We start from the raw sequence: 15,384 nt of genomic DNA on the forward strand, positions 1-15,384 counted from the left end.
CTACCTGTTTTAGTCTCGCTCTGCCACTTCATAGCTGGGTGACTTTGGGAAAGTCACAGAACTTCTCTGAAACTGAGTTCCCTGGCCCGAAAAACAGCAATGCTAAGGGTATCTACTTTATAGGGTTCCCTTGAGGATTCAGTGGGATCACATAGGTCAGTCAAAGCCCTGGGTTATAATCGCAGCTCCTTAGCTTCTAGCCGGTCTTTGTGAAAAGAATCACTTCAGCTGTCAAAGCTTCAGTTTGTCCATCTGTTAAATGGGAATGATACTAGTACTGACCTCACCCAGTTATTCTGTGGATCAAAATACTGTTTTCTGATTTGCTTAATAGACTATTTTTTAGAGCAGTTTTAGGTTCACAGCAAAATTGAGCAGAATGAACAGGGATTTCCCGTATACCCCCTGCCTCCACTCATACACAACTTCCCGCATTGCCAAAACTCCCCAACAGAGGGGTACATTTGTTATCGTCCATGAACCTACATTGTTGGCACATCATTATCACCCAAAGTCCGTGGTTTGCAGTAGGGATAACTCTTGGCCTTGTGCATTCTGTAAGTTTTGACAAATGTATAATGATCTATATCCACCATTATGGTATCATACAGAATAGTTTCACTGCCCTAGAAACCCTCTGGTTTTGAAGGGCTTGGCACAGTGCCTACTGCATAAGAAGCAGACAGAAAAATACCAGCCTCCCCGCCATTACTCCTGGTCTTCGGATGGGAATCGTCTGCCCTCTGGTGTTAGGTGTTAAAGGTTTCAATCACTTCACGTTGTGGAGTTTCTCAAGAAGGTCACGCCCAGCCAGTGGCATCTGGGCACCCACTCGCAGAGCTCAAAGCAGCGAGGATCCTCGAATCCAAGGAAAATTCGAGCAGAAAAGATCCTGCCCTGGGAGGCAGGCCATCTGGTCCTCCTTCATCTGTTCTGCCTGCTGGGTAACCTTGGACAAGTCACTTTGCCTCTCTGGGCGCAGTTGCTGGAACATAGAGATGGTTGGAGGCACGGGAGGACCTCTACGCTGGCTGGGGCTCTTTGTGGTTCCAGGGTCACATAGTAGCATCATTGGAAGCAGAAACTGGGGGTCATCCCAGAGGCACACACGGAGGCCTGTCTCCCCTGGCGGAAGGCAGCCACCTGGCCCCTCCCTCCGTGTCTCACGCACTGTATTTGCTTCCTTTGCAGCAGCTGCAGGTGGTGCCCCTTTTCGGCGACATGCAGATAGAGCTGGCCAGATACATTAAGACCAGTGCTCACTATGAAGAGAACAAGTCCAAGTGAGTGCCTGCCGTAATGTCTCTCGGCTCCCCCGAGGATGCCCAGTCCGGGCAGGGGGCCGAGGGGCCACTTCAGCCCCTCCCCCCTCCCCAGAGCCCTGGGCAGGTGGATTCCGTCCAATCACTGGCGCCTGGCAGAGGGGAGCAGTGGATGGTGCTCTGAGCCCTTTTGCACCTGCCCTTTGCTGCCAGGGTTCAAAAGTGCTCAGAGCACAGCCCCGCCCCTTCTCTGTTCCCGTGGTGGCCCACACCGCCTGCAGGGGAACAGCAGGAGTCCTCCTTCCCCTGAGAAGGGGGAGGAGTGACCGGCCCTCAGTGGTCAGGCAGAGCGAGATGGCCTCGTTCTTCATCACACTGGTTCTCTCTTCAGGTTTTGTGTCCACGCAGTAAGTATGCCGTGGAGGGTATCGTTCCGACGGTTCCAGCTGTGAAGCGGGTTGACGACCTCTCCTTAGGTTGTTTTATAAACCACCACTCTAGGTGATCTGAGCGAAGATCTGGGGTGTCAGCGCCTCATGGAAGTTGGGGGACATTCGGCTACAGTCTTGGCCACCCCTTTGATCTCTGGCCTTGTTAAGGAGGTTTCTGCCTGCATTTCCATACAGAGGGGGGCCGACCATCCTTTAGTCAGGGGTGAGGGTATTAGGTCCTTAAAAGTATGTAAATGGAGTGTCCTTGAACTCCACCAGCTTTGAGCCACAGCAGGTGAGTCTTGCCAGGGAAAGCTGGTTTAAGTCTTTTCATAACCCAGTGGCTGCTGGTGTATGAGGATGTCTTTCAGGAAAAGCATGGAGTCCAGAATGCTGAACTCATTTCTTCACTTTTCCCTGCGTGAATTCTCGGCCACCTGAGGTTGGTTGGGAGTGGTGATGTGACCAGGATGGTGGTCAGAGGTTCAAGTGATGGTGTCCCCATCCCTACACAAGGACCTCAAAAGAAAAGTCATGCCAAAGTATAGGCATGAGGAAGTCTGTCACCATTCTGAGTATTCTCTGGAGCGCCCTTTCAGAGCTCCTTTTGAAATAGTAAATTCTCTCTACAATGCGTATCTGCTTTGTTTGGTGTCCATGCTTAATCTGTCCACTGGGTCACCCGGCACCGATGGCAGAGGACAGTGAACGGGGTTGTCTTTTTTCTCTTGGGGAATGAGAGTGAAGATTCTCATTCATTCATTTCCTCCCCAATTTAGGGTGTTTTCCCAAAGATCTCTTTCAAAAAAGTTGAGGAAAGAGTTGAGGAGAAAGAAGAGAGGAAGGGGGAGAGGATGAGAAAGAGAGACCAGTGCCTTTCAGAATGGCTGTGGTTTTCCTCTCCATAGAGAGCTTCCATGTTGCCAGCTCGCTGTTGAAAAAGAGGCACAGTCCCTTTAGTTTTCCCCAGTCCCGCCCATAGGCCCCCTCCAACGACAGCTTCAACCACAGGACATAGTGCTGCCGGGGTCAGTAGATAGGTTTGGGAGGTCGCCCGCCTTGCTTTTTCTTTGCTTGGATTCCAGTCCTTTGCAGCCCTAGAGAGGCTGCAAGTCCCTCCCCGCTCATGTGACTGGTAAGTACTGTGGACACCCGTTATCTGGAAAAGCCTGCGATTGGGTCTTAGAGGAGGCCAGCCCCAAGCAGGAGGAGGAAAGGCTGTTCAATTCAGCCTGCAGTCCCCACGGCGGGATTTAGCAGGCACTCTTGCTGGTAGCTGGGACACCTCTTGGTCCACCCAGGGGAGCCGGCCACGTTGGCCAAGCACCAGGAGCAACTAGTGAATGGAAGGAGCCTGCCCCACTCAGGTGCCTAAGGCCAGGGCCCACTCTGACCCCCCTGATTTTCTGCCCAGGTGGACGTGCACCCAGAGCAGCATCAGCCCCCAGTACAATATCTGCGAGCAGATGGTTCAGATCCGGGATGACCACATCCGCTTTATCTCCGAACTCGCTCGCTACAGCAACAGTGAGGTGAGCTCGCTCTGGCTGCTGGGATGGAGGCCCGTGTGGGCCCAGGCTGGGAAGGGGTGAGGACCAGCCAGAAAAGAGATGAGATCATGGGGAGTGGAGGAGTAAGGGAATACACACTGGCGGCATGGATTGTAGAGCCAGATGGAACTGGGTGTGATTCTGGTTCTGCTGCTGACCTTCACAAGTTATTCAACATCCCTGAGCCTTGGTTTCCTCATCTGCAAAATGGAGCTAATAGTATCTGGAAAGGTTCATTGAGAGGATTAAACAGTACGATGCATGGAAAATGCATTGTGCCTAGCAGCTAGTAACAGCCCAGTAATTGTTAGTCTGTGCATGATCTAAACCATCTCCACCCTGGATGGCAAGAGAAACAAAGTTCTGAACAATCATGGTGATAACACCATCTAAATATTTTTAAACTACAGTTATAAATAATCATTGTAATAAGCCAGAAAATACAGTTAGCAGCAAAATAAGGTCATAAAAATCTCCTGTGATCCCACTAATTACATTTTTACTGGCACTGGATTTTTCTTTTCTTCCTCTTTTTTTTTTTTTGTAGGGAAGCATGATCGGTGCACAAACCTCAGGAAAAATACAGATAGGCAGAAGGAGGGAAAATCAATCATGTAAAATCCTTCCACCCAGAACCAACTATGATTAACATTTGGATGTATATATCCTTCTGGATCTCTTTCTGTATAAACCCTTCTAATGAATATATATGTTGGTTTAATAAATATAGGTCTCCAGATTTGAATTCCCTTATTACCTGGAGCTCCTGGAAGACTCTGCACTACCACGCGTATGCCCACTGGCTCCACCATGTGGCCGATGGCCATAGTTATGCTTTCCAAAACCCAAACTAGGGAAATGTCTTTGATCCAAGGGCATCATATTTGAAATGAGAACAACCAGATAAATGCAGGTGGTGTGGTCATTAGACAAGTGGCCCACATTCTCAAGAGGGCTTCTGGTGGACATGGACCAGGGTCAAGCCCAAACCTTTGGCTTTCTTAACTGTATGTGACAATGAACTGAACATAAGCTATGGGAATAATTTAAGTGCTGGGGACCCCTTCATTCCTTGTCCAGTTGTGGTATGATCTAAGAATGAGTCTGGCTCAAAGCTATTTTTAGAATTATACAGCTTATACATGTGTATGTACAGACCACTCTCAGTATTCACAGCAGTTATATTCTATAAAGTGGCCGTCAACACTAAATCAGCAAGTACTGAACCATCGCTCTTTGAGAAAATACAGGGTTAGGTTCCTGTGAGCTTCCGATCACAAGTGTTTCCATCAGCTGGTTTTTAATATATAACCTTATTTTACATGCGTTTCTGCTTAAAGACGCCTTATGTAATGTATATTGTTGATTTGTTAGCATTAAATCGCAGCCAACAACACTATAATTCATGCCTGAGCAAAGCTTATCTAAAATACATATTTTCTCCATAATGCCCATCACAGCCTCCTTTCTCATAGGGGCATAGACAGAAGCATCAGCACTGTGCTTGGGGGCCCTTTTAAATAATGAAATCACCAGTAAAAAGTATAAGAATGTGGAAAATGGGGCACTAAATAGACCAGGAACGGGACACTTGTATACAGTAGGAACCTAAACAAGAGAGCAGAGAGTTGCCTTGTTCAGCCTCAGCTGGGAACATGACTCAAATTTTTTACCACTCTGCACACATCTGAAACTGACCATGAAAGCACTGCAAGGATGGATCTTGAGGTTACAAATAAATTTTAGTGAATAGGGAAATTCACAAATACAGAATCCACAAATAATGAGGACTGGCTCTATATGTATGTATATACACATACACATATATACACATATATCTATGCATATGCACAGTTTATATACATATAATATTTCACTGTCGAATATTACACGTTCAAATAGATGTTTATCTTCACCAGTGCTTTTCAGTCCGTGAGTCATTTCTAATTGAGTTGTGAAATCAGTTTAGTGGTTTCTAATTAGCATTTTGGTATGAAATGGAATAAAAAATCAGAGGAAGTCTCAAGTATTGAGCATAAAGTTGCTTCGTGAAAAATGTTCATGCCTATATTGAATACCTCTAAGTAGGTATGTGTTCCTGAGTTAGTATGTAGTATGCACTTCCTACTGTAAATCGCAGACCCAAAAGTCTGAAAGCTGCTGCGCTGCAGTCAACCAGGGTCATTGTGAGTGGGCCTCTGGCGTCACACCACCTGAATTTGAACCCTCAATCAATTACAAGGCATGTGGCCTTTAGCAAGGCACTTGTCTGAGCCTCAGTTTATCTGTCAAGGGGTATAATAACAGCACCTCCCTTGCAGTGTTCTTGGGGGAATCAGTGAAATAAGGTAGAAAAGTGCCAGGTGCATCGACAGGGAGGGTGACAGCTGATGTTCCCCAGGTGGTGACGGGCTCCGGGCTGGACAGCCAGAAGTCGGACGAGGAGTACCGCGAGCTCTTTGACCTGGCCCTGCGGGGCCTGCAGCTCTTGTCCAAGTGGAGCGCCCACGTCATGGAGGTGGTAGGTGTCCCAGGGCAGAGAGTCTGCCCCTTCCCGGCCCCCTCCATCCTGAACTCTGTTCACTTGGAATCTGTCTGCCCCGCCTCTCTCTGGCACTCTTATTTTTTAAACAGCTTTATTGAGATATAATTCACACACCACACCATTCACCCATTTAAAATGTAAATTCATTAATTTTTAGTATATTGCCAGTGCTGGGCAGCCGCAGTCAAATTTAGAACATTTTCATCACCTCAAAAAGAACCCGGTACATTCACCCCCTATTCCCTATCCCTGCAGCCCTAAGCAGTCTCCGTCTGTCTCTATGGAGTTCCCTATTTTGGCTGTTTCCTATAAGTAGAATCGTATCATATGTGGTTATTTGTGTCTGGCTTCTTTTACTTCACGTTTTCAAGGTCCATCCATTGTAGCACAAATCAGTACTTCGTTCCCTTTTACGACTGAGTGATAGTCCGTTGCGTGGACTCACCCCGTTTGGTTGATGCGTTCACCCGCTGATGGACGCGTGGGTCTCTCCTCTCTCCCCAGTACTCCTGGAAGCTCGTTCACCCCACGGACAAGTTCTGCAACAAGGACTGCCCGGGCACGGCCGAGGAGTATGAGCGAGCCACCCGCTACAACTACACCAGTGAGGAGAAGTTTGCCTTCGTCGAGGTGGGTGCTGACTCCCTGCGTCTCCTCGCCCCCCACCCCCTAGGCTGCTGCTGTGTCAGCAGCCGTAGGGCTTCCTGGAGGGGTGCTGGGCCGGGTGGCAGCCATGGGCCTCATGTGCATGCACTTCCCTGCCCCCTCCTCCTACCCGAATTCATCTCTGTCCCAAGTTGTTATTTCAGAAGCGGTGAGAAACGCATTCTGTTCTTAAAATCCCAAAGAAAGAGTCACTCCATTAGACAAAACAGCAGGGACAAAACACGTGGCCAAAAGAGATATAACAAATGCCCAGACTGAGGAGTGGTTGGAGAACTTCAGATCGAAACTAAGATGAGATAGAATGCTGACCAGTCAAGATGGTAAAGATCTAGTAGATTGGTGATGTCTGTTGCTGGTTGAAGTGGGATGTAGACCTTCTCAGATACTTTTGAGTGGCCAGTCCACATTTCACAGGCTTTCTATGAGGGCTTTCTGATCATCTGTATTCAGATTTTTGACGGGCATACCGTTTGGCACGTATATATCTCGGAAATAAGCCAACTGTGCCGAGACATATGTAACAGACATTTATTGCCGTGTTGTTTATAATGCCAAAATATGTGAAACAACTGAAATGTCCTTCAATATGGACCAGGTAAAATAAATAAAGGTACAGCTATATCATTGAATACTATGCAGCCACTAAAATGGATGTACTGACATGAAAAGATATACACAGTATATTATTAAGTTAAAAAAGAAACAGGTTAAAGAGCGGCATGTAAAATGATGCCATTTCTACTAAAATTAATATACTTTTGCACATTTGCTCAAAATGGAAGGACATAAGTGTATATATTTATATATACCAAACCATTAACAGTAGTAATTTCTAAAGGGAGGATTCTACTTCCTGCTTTATAACCTTCTGATTTGTTTTTTTTGTTTGTCTGATTACAAAAAGATATGTCTATGAGGGTGACGGAGCTCATTCTTGCTGGGTTATGAGTGACAGCTACCTCTTTCATGACTCTCTGAAGCCTAGAAGTCAGAGACTTGGATGCTACCCCTGGACCCTTCATCTCTCTGAGCTTCAGCCTCTTTGTCTATAAGATGGAGCTGATTACCTTTACCCACTTCCATCCCAGCATTATTGTTGAAAATCAAAGAGTAATTACCAGAGATAATGATGTAGATGAGCAGTGAAGGCTATAAAGCGTCATACTTATTAGGGGTTAGAGTTTCTCTTTAGCTGATCTCCAGGCTGCACTTTAAAGAACTGAGGCTCAGTGGGGTCATTTCAGGCAGGTATGTGTTCCTGAGTTAGTAGGTAGTATACACTTCCTACTGTAAATTGCAGACCCAAAAGTCTGAAAGCTGCTGCGCTGCAGTCAACCAGGGTCATTGTGAGTGGGCCTCTGGCGTCACACCACCTGAATTTGAACCCTCAATCAATTACAAGGCATGTGGCCTTTAGCAAGGCACTTGTCTGAGCCTCAGTTTATCTGTCAAGGGGTATAATAACAGCACCTCCCTTGCAGTGTTCTTGGGGGAATCAGTGAAATAAGGTAGAAAAGTGCCAGGTGCATCGACAGGAAGGGTGACAGCTGATGTTCCCCAGGTGGTGACGGGCTCCGGGCTGGACAGCCAGAAGTCGGATGAGGAGTACCACGAGTTTAAAATGTAAATTCATTAATTTTTAGTATATTGCCAGTGCTGGGCAGCCGCAGTCAAATTTAGAACATTTTCATCACCTCAAAAAGAAACCGGTACATTCACCCCCTATTCCCTATCCCTGTAGCCCTAAGCAGTCTCCTTCAGTTTCTATAGAGTTCCCTATTTTGGCTGTTTCCTATAAGTAGAATCGTATCATATGTGGTTATTTGTGTCTGGCTTCTTTTACTTCATGTTTTCAGGGTCCCTCCATTGTAGCACAGATCAGTACTGCATTCCCTTTTATGACTGAGTGATAATCCGTTGTGTGGACTCACCCCGTTTGGTTGATGCGTTCACCCGCTGATGGACGTGTGGGTCTCTCCTCTCTCCCCAGACAGATTGTAATCACACTTGGCATTGAGCTGAGTGGTCCTGACCTCCTGGCACTTCCATTGCAAATAGTCAGCCTGGAAGACAGTTGCTCAGTCATCACTGGGGGAGAAAGTCCTCCTCAAGCCTATTTATATAAAATGAGACTTACAGTCAAAGAGGACATACAACTTTGTAAAACTGTTTATACCTTTCTTTCCTTAATAAAAGCAATGCATAGGCACCATAGATAGTTTAGAAAATGCTCCCCTCAACCCCACTCCTACACTCACCTTCCCACAGTCTCAGAAAATCATCCAACCACAACCACCAGTGGCATTTTCTGTATTTCCTTCTAGTCCTTACTTTACTATACATTGAGAGGTTTTGTAATTTTTATTTTGTTAGTAAAACATGTAAAAATAAATTTAAGAAAAGTAATTCTGGGGGGGCGGTGATGGTGGTGGGATGAATTGGGAGATTGGGATTGACATATATACACTAATATGTATAAAATAGATAAGTAATAAGAACCTGCTATATAAAAATAATTAAATTAAATTAAATTAAATTTGAAAGAAAGAAAGAAAAGTAATTTTACGTGGCATTTAACAACACTAGGACAAGGCAAAAATATTATAGTAACCTGCACCACCTCACTCCTCCCTGAATCCCAAAATAGGAAACATCTTTTCACCTCGTCAAGCTATTTCTTCTGGTATTTATCTCTATACTTCCACTAACAGCCTGATGGGGCTTTTCCTTGGTTTTTCAATTTATGGCATTTTCTATTGATTTCCTACTTTGGGAGAAAACAGTTTAGTTCTTTCATCTCTCCCTCCCATTCCCACCCCCAATACACCCAATTCCTTTCTCCCATCTTCCCAAAGTGGCAATTTAACACTTTTTGGTTAAATTAATAGTTGCTCTATATTACTATAACTGAGTAACTCTTCATTGCTGAGTCATGTGGTCTAATATGAATACATCTCTTTTCTGGCACAGCTTTTGCCGTTTTGTTTGATAAGTTTTCTATGATCCAATGAAAAAGGAGCCCTCAAACATACCAATGTAAAACTTCCTACAAAAGAGCTAATCACAATCATTATTTTATGAATTTTATTACTCTTTTTTTTTCTTGGAGCCATTCCCGCTGAAGCCCCTTTTCCTTCTCTCCAATCTGAACTGATTTGTCTCTAGATCTGTTGTTCAGTTACTGATCTGAGATATCTCATCGTCATTACCCTGGGATTCCCTTTGTCCCTCTCCTGTATTGGACCCCACAGCTGACTCTCTCTTTATATTGGTGGAGTATATCCTCCAAAGCTTTCTAAGAACGGGATTATGGGGGAAAATATTTCTGAGATCTTGAATATCGGAAAATGTTTTACTTCTAAATTCACTCATAGTGAGTGGCTAGAGAATTTTAAATTGTAAATAATTTTTTCCCAGAATTTTGAAGGTATTATTCCATTGTTTTCTAGCTTTTAGTGTTGCTGCTGAAAAGTTGGATTCTAGTCTAATCCCTGTTTCCTTGTTATTTTTTCCTCTGTATAATTTTTTAATAATGGCTTTATTGAGATATAATTTATATATTAAAAAATTCACCCTTTAAAGTGTACACTTATTTTTAGTATATTCAGAGCTGTGAAACCATTACCACTGCCTAATTTTATAACATTTTTGTTATCCCCCCCAAAAAAACCCATACCCATTAGTGGTCATTTGCCATTCATCCCTTTCCCCACCAGCCTCTGGCAACCACTAATCTACTTTCTGTCTGCATAGTTTTGCCTCTTCTGGAGATTATATTTAAATGGAGCCATATAATATGTGATCCTTTGTGACTGGCTTCTTTCACTTAGCATGATGTTTTCAGGGTTCATCCATGTTCTAGTATATATCAGTACTTCATTCCTTTATGATTGAATAATATTCCATTGTATGAATATATCATATTTGTTTATATATTCACAAATTTGGCTTGTTTCAACTTTCTGGCTATCATGAATGTGCTGATATGTACATTCGTGTACAAGTATTTGTGTGGAAATATGTTTCATTCTCTTGAGTATATACCTAGAAGCAGAATTACTGGGTCACGTGGTAACTCTGTTTAAAAATTTGAGGAACTGTAAAACTGTTTTCCAAAGCAGCTGCACCATTTTACATTTTCACCAGCAGTGTGCGAGAGTTGCAATTTCTTCATATCCTTGTCATCACTTATGGTCTTTTTTATTTTAGCCATCCTAGTTGGTGTGAAGTAGTTTCTCATGGTGGTTTTGACTTGCATATCCCTAATAACTAATGATATTGAGCACCTTTTCATGTGCTTATTGGCCATCTGCATAGCTTCTTTGGAGAAATGTCTGTTCAGATTCTTTGCTCATTTTTTTTTTTTAGGTTATTTGTCTTTTTATTTTTGAAGTATAAGAGTTTTTATATATTCTGTATCAGAAAAAGCTAATTAATTCGCCATGGTTACCAAGAAAACAGGGACTGTTTTCTAAAATGCAGCAAAATTTATGAGCCAAAATGAAAAAGAGGAAAAAATTTTATCATGCATCTTGTTTTCCAGAACTGGTATATTTAAAAATATATCAATATTCAAACACCAAAAGAAAGAGTTTTTATATATTCTGGATACAAGTCCCTTATCAGACATATAATTTGAAAAAATTTTCCTCCATTCCATGGATTGTCTTTTTACTTTCTATATGGTATCCTTTGAAGCATAAAAGTTTTCAATTTTGATGAAGTTCAATTTATTTTTTCTTTTGTCACTTGTGCTTTTGGTGTCGTATCTACGAAACCATTGCCTAATACAAGTTCTCAAAGATTTACTCCTATGTTTTCTTCTGAGATTTTTATAGTTTCAATTCTTACATTTAGGTCTTTGGTCATTTTGAGTTAATTTTTGTATATGGTGTGAGTAGGGGTCCAACTTCATTCTTTTGCATGGGGATGTCCAGTTGTCCCAGCACCAGTTGTTGGAAAGAGTATTCTTTCTCCATTGAATTGTCTTGGTACTCTTGTCAAAAATCAATTGACTATAAATGTAAGGGTTTATTTCTGAGCTTTCAGATCTCTTTCATTGATCTATATGTCTTCCTATATGCCAAAGCATACCATTTTGATTACTGTAACTTTGTAGTAAGTTTTGAAATTAGGAAATGTGAGTCTACCTTTATTCTTTCGTTTTCATCTGTAGAATCTTATAGTCTCATCTCTTTATCACAGTTTTTCTGAAGTTTCACTGTAAGGCATCATGATGAGGACCTTTTGCATTCATTGTTTGGGACACTAAATAGGCCATTGCAGTGTGGAAATACAAGTTCTGTAGGTCTGGGAAATTTTCTTGAATTTTAATTTTGATAATTTGCTCCTCTCTGTTTTCTCTGTTCTGTCTTTCTGGGTTTTCTATCTGTCAGATGTTGGATGCCCAGAAGTTAGGTCGAATTTTCCTATCTTTTCTGTCTTATTGCATATCACTTATTTTTGTTCTGCTTTATGGGGTATTTCCTTAATTTCTGTTTTCAACTCTGTTAGTATTTTTTATTTTGCCTATAATATTTTAAATGTCCAAAAGCTCCATCTTGTTCTCTGAATGTTTCTTTTTTTTTAATCGCACCCAACTCTTGTGTCGTGAATGTGCTATCTCCACGAGGATATTATTGTTTTTTTCAGTCAGCTTTACTGAGGTATAATTTACATTTGGTAAACTGCATCCATTTAAGTTTTTTTGTGTATAATTCACAAAGTTCTGACAGTGTATATACACCTGTGAAACCAAAAACACAAGATGCAGAACATTTTCATCTCCCTTTAAGACTTCTTATGCCATTTGCAATCCATCCTTCCCTCCATTCTTGGCCCTAAACATCACATTTTTTTGTCACCATAGGTTTGTTTTCATTTTCTAGAATTTTATTTAAGTGGAATCATATAATATGTATTTTGTGTGTGTGGCTTTTTCACTCAGCATAATAATTTTGAGATTCATCCACATTGTTTTTTGTATCAATAGTTCGTTTCGTTTCATTGCTGAGTATTTTTCCATTGTATGGCTATTCTACAATTTGTGTATCTATTCAGTTGTTGATAAACATTGGGCCATTTCCAGCTTTTGGCCAATGTAACCAAAGTTGCTTTAAATATTTGAGTATAAGTGTTTGTGTAGACATAGGTTTTTATTTCTCTTGGAGTGGTCATATTGGAGGGGTATGTTTAACTTTTTAAGAAACTGCCAAACAGTTTTCCAAAGCGGGTGTACCATTTTATATTCCCACCAATTATATATGAGGGTTCTGTTGCACGCACCCTCACAGTTCTTGTGTTGTCAGTCTTATTAATCTTAGCCATTCTAATGGATATTTAGTACATCTCATTGAGGTTTCAATTTGCATTTCCCTGAAGATTAATGATATTGAGCATCTTTTCATGTGCTTATAGGCTATTCATGCATCTTCCTTTGTGAAGTGTTATCTATTGAAATCTTTTGCCCATTTTTTAAAATTAGCTTTCCATCTTCTTACTATTAAGTTGTGAGAATCTTTATATATTCTAGATACAAGTCCTTATTCACAAATACGTTGCAAATATTTTTTCTAATCGGTGACTTTGCCTTTTCATTTTCTTGGGGGGGGGGTGCCTTCTAAAGAGCACCTGTTTTTAATTTTGATGAAGTTCATCTTATTTATTATTCTGTGGTTTGTGATTTTTTGTGTTCTAGCTAAGAAATCTCTGCCTAGCCCAAAGTTGCAAAGATTTTCCCTTAGGTCTAACAGATCTGCATACTCTTCTGTGTTTGGAGTTATTCTGAAAAATCTTCATTATTTTGTCCTTCCTTTGTCCCTTATTTCCTAGTTTCATTGCCAGCCAGGAGCCCAGATTCCTTTACGACTTAACATTCCTTTAGAGCTTCTCTCTCATTATTTCTGCACTATAAAGGTTCTCTTCAGCAAAACCATTAGACTGTTGGTTCTAGTGAAAATTCTTACCTTCTGAACTATTCTCACTATTTCTCCTGTCTCAAATGTTCTATTTCTTCATTTACAGTTTGGAGGAACATAAAGGCTTAGCATCTAAGCTCATTCATTCATTTACTCATTGCTTTTCAAGAAAAATCTCTTGAGGGCCCACCAGGGCCCCGGGCCCCAGGGATGGAGCCTACACAGCGTGCCAGGCCTCACCCCTGCAGTGCTTAACAGTCTGGTGCAGAGGGAGGAAATCGACCATGTCAGGAGGGGTGTGACAAGTGTGGCAGTTGTCAGGAGGCTGACTTGACAAGGCTTTCCCCTCTGAATTCTTTTTTCTTTTTTTTAACATCTTTATTGGAGTATAATTGCTTTACAACGGTGTGTTAGTTTCTGCTTTATAACCAAGTAAATCAGCTATACGTATACTTATATCCCCATATCTCCTCCCTCTTGCGTCTCCCTCCCACCCTCCCTATCCCACCCCTCTAGGTGGTCACAAAACACCGAGCTGATCTCCCTCCCCTCTGAATTCTGAGCTAATCTAGAAGTTAGCACTTGGGGCTGACGGGGGCCAAAGGATCAGGTTTGGTAAAGCTGGACCAGAGAATGTGACTTCACTCAAGGCCATACCAGGCTTCCTATTCCTCCCGCATCCCATGAAACTTCCCACTGGGAAACAGGCAAAGCAGCTGCGTAAATATACACCTCCCATCCTCGGGATGGGGAGGGGTGATTACCGCAAGGACAAGACAGGCACCCAGAGGAGAGGACACACGCCACAGGCAGACAGATCCCAAGTGAGCGCCAAGGTCAAAGTGACGCTACACACATCATAGTCACCTGTCTCCCCACCTCTGCAGACAGATAAGTGAGTTAAGGGGCTAGGGAGGAGGTAAATAGAAGGGCAGAAGCCTTTCCCCACAAGACTTCTACAGGAATCCTATTTTATGGACTCAAGCAGCAAATGGCCAAATCATTTCAAAAGCAAAGATTGTAAAAATTCTATAGAAAGAAGTTCTATTTGATATTGTCTGTGGGTACATGGTATGTGGAGAGACCTCTCAAAGTCAGAGTGCTACTCAAAACATGGTTCATGGACCAGCTGCCAATTGTCACCAGTCAGCGGCAAGATGGGGAGCTGGTGCCAGAATGAAAATCAGCTGATGGTGAAGCACACGCGCAGCGTGTGGCTGACATCTTTGCTTTGTAGCAGCACTTCCTTGACAAGGGAAGCGGAGTGCTGATTTCTCTTCTGGCACACGTTTCCACCCAGCTGTGAACTGACCCTCTGAGTAGCACTCGCCGGCCTCGTGCTTCAGGATGTCTCCTCCAGCACCCCCCCGGAGATGTGGTGAGGGTACCGGACAGACGGGTATGCCAAGGCACAGTGAGCCTGACCTCCATCTGTGCCTGGCCAGGTGATCGCCATGATCAAAGGCCTGCAGGTGCTCATGGGCAGGATGGAGAGCGTCTTCAACCAGGCCATCAGGAACACCATCTACGCAGCCCTGCAGGACTTTGCCCAGGTGACCCTGCGTGAGCCCCTCAGGCAGGCAGTGCGGAAGAAGAAGAATGTCCTCATCAGGTGGGTCTTCAGACGGCCTTTTTCAGGGGGCACATCCAAAATAGGGGGTGCTGGGTGCAGGCCACAGAGGATGTTCCTAGCTCAGTCAGCTTCCAGGGAAGTGTCTGAACACAAACGGACCTTCCAGTGAGTTCCAGCAAGTCCTATGAGGCCCTTTTAGGAGATTGGACATTTGGGATGGATTAAGCCTCCGTCTCTGGGTTTGGAGCCCATATCCACCACTGTCTAGCAGTGTGAACTTAGTCATGTTACTTACCTTCTCTACACCTCAGTTTCCCTCATTTGTAAACTGTGGATGATGATGGTACCTACTCCATAGGCTGTTGGGATGATGAAATGAGATAATCCGTGTATAGACCTAAGCACACAGCAGCATGGAGTAAGTGTGCAACACATATAAG

The 15,384-nt window shown here is 43.2% G+C and overlaps 1 protein-coding gene across 3 annotated transcripts in view; it reads left to right on the forward strand.

Annotated features, from left to right (window-relative positions):
* The window catches only part of CYFIP2 (cytoplasmic FMR1 interacting protein 2), a 130,222-nt gene that overhangs the window by 35,470 nt on the left and 79,368 nt on the right, over positions 1-15,384 (forward strand). For all 3 annotated transcript variants that reach the window (XM_061189911.1, XM_061189912.1, XM_061189910.1), the window contains exons 10-14: positions 1,192-1,283; positions 3,108-3,225; positions 5,645-5,764; positions 6,293-6,418; positions 14,817-14,983. In XM_061189911.1, coding sequence (XP_061045894.1) covers positions 1,192-1,283; positions 3,108-3,225; positions 5,645-5,764; positions 6,293-6,418; positions 14,817-14,983 — 623 coding nt within the window. The remainder of the gene's footprint in view (positions 1-1,191; positions 1,284-3,107; positions 3,226-5,644; positions 5,765-6,292; positions 6,419-14,816; positions 14,984-15,384) is intronic.

Source organism: Eubalaena glacialis, chromosome 4 (assembly GCF_028564815.1).
Source record: "Eubalaena glacialis isolate mEubGla1 chromosome 4, mEubGla1.1.hap2.+ XY, whole genome shotgun sequence".
NCBI lineage: Eukaryota > Metazoa > Chordata > Mammalia > Artiodactyla > Balaenidae > Eubalaena > Eubalaena glacialis.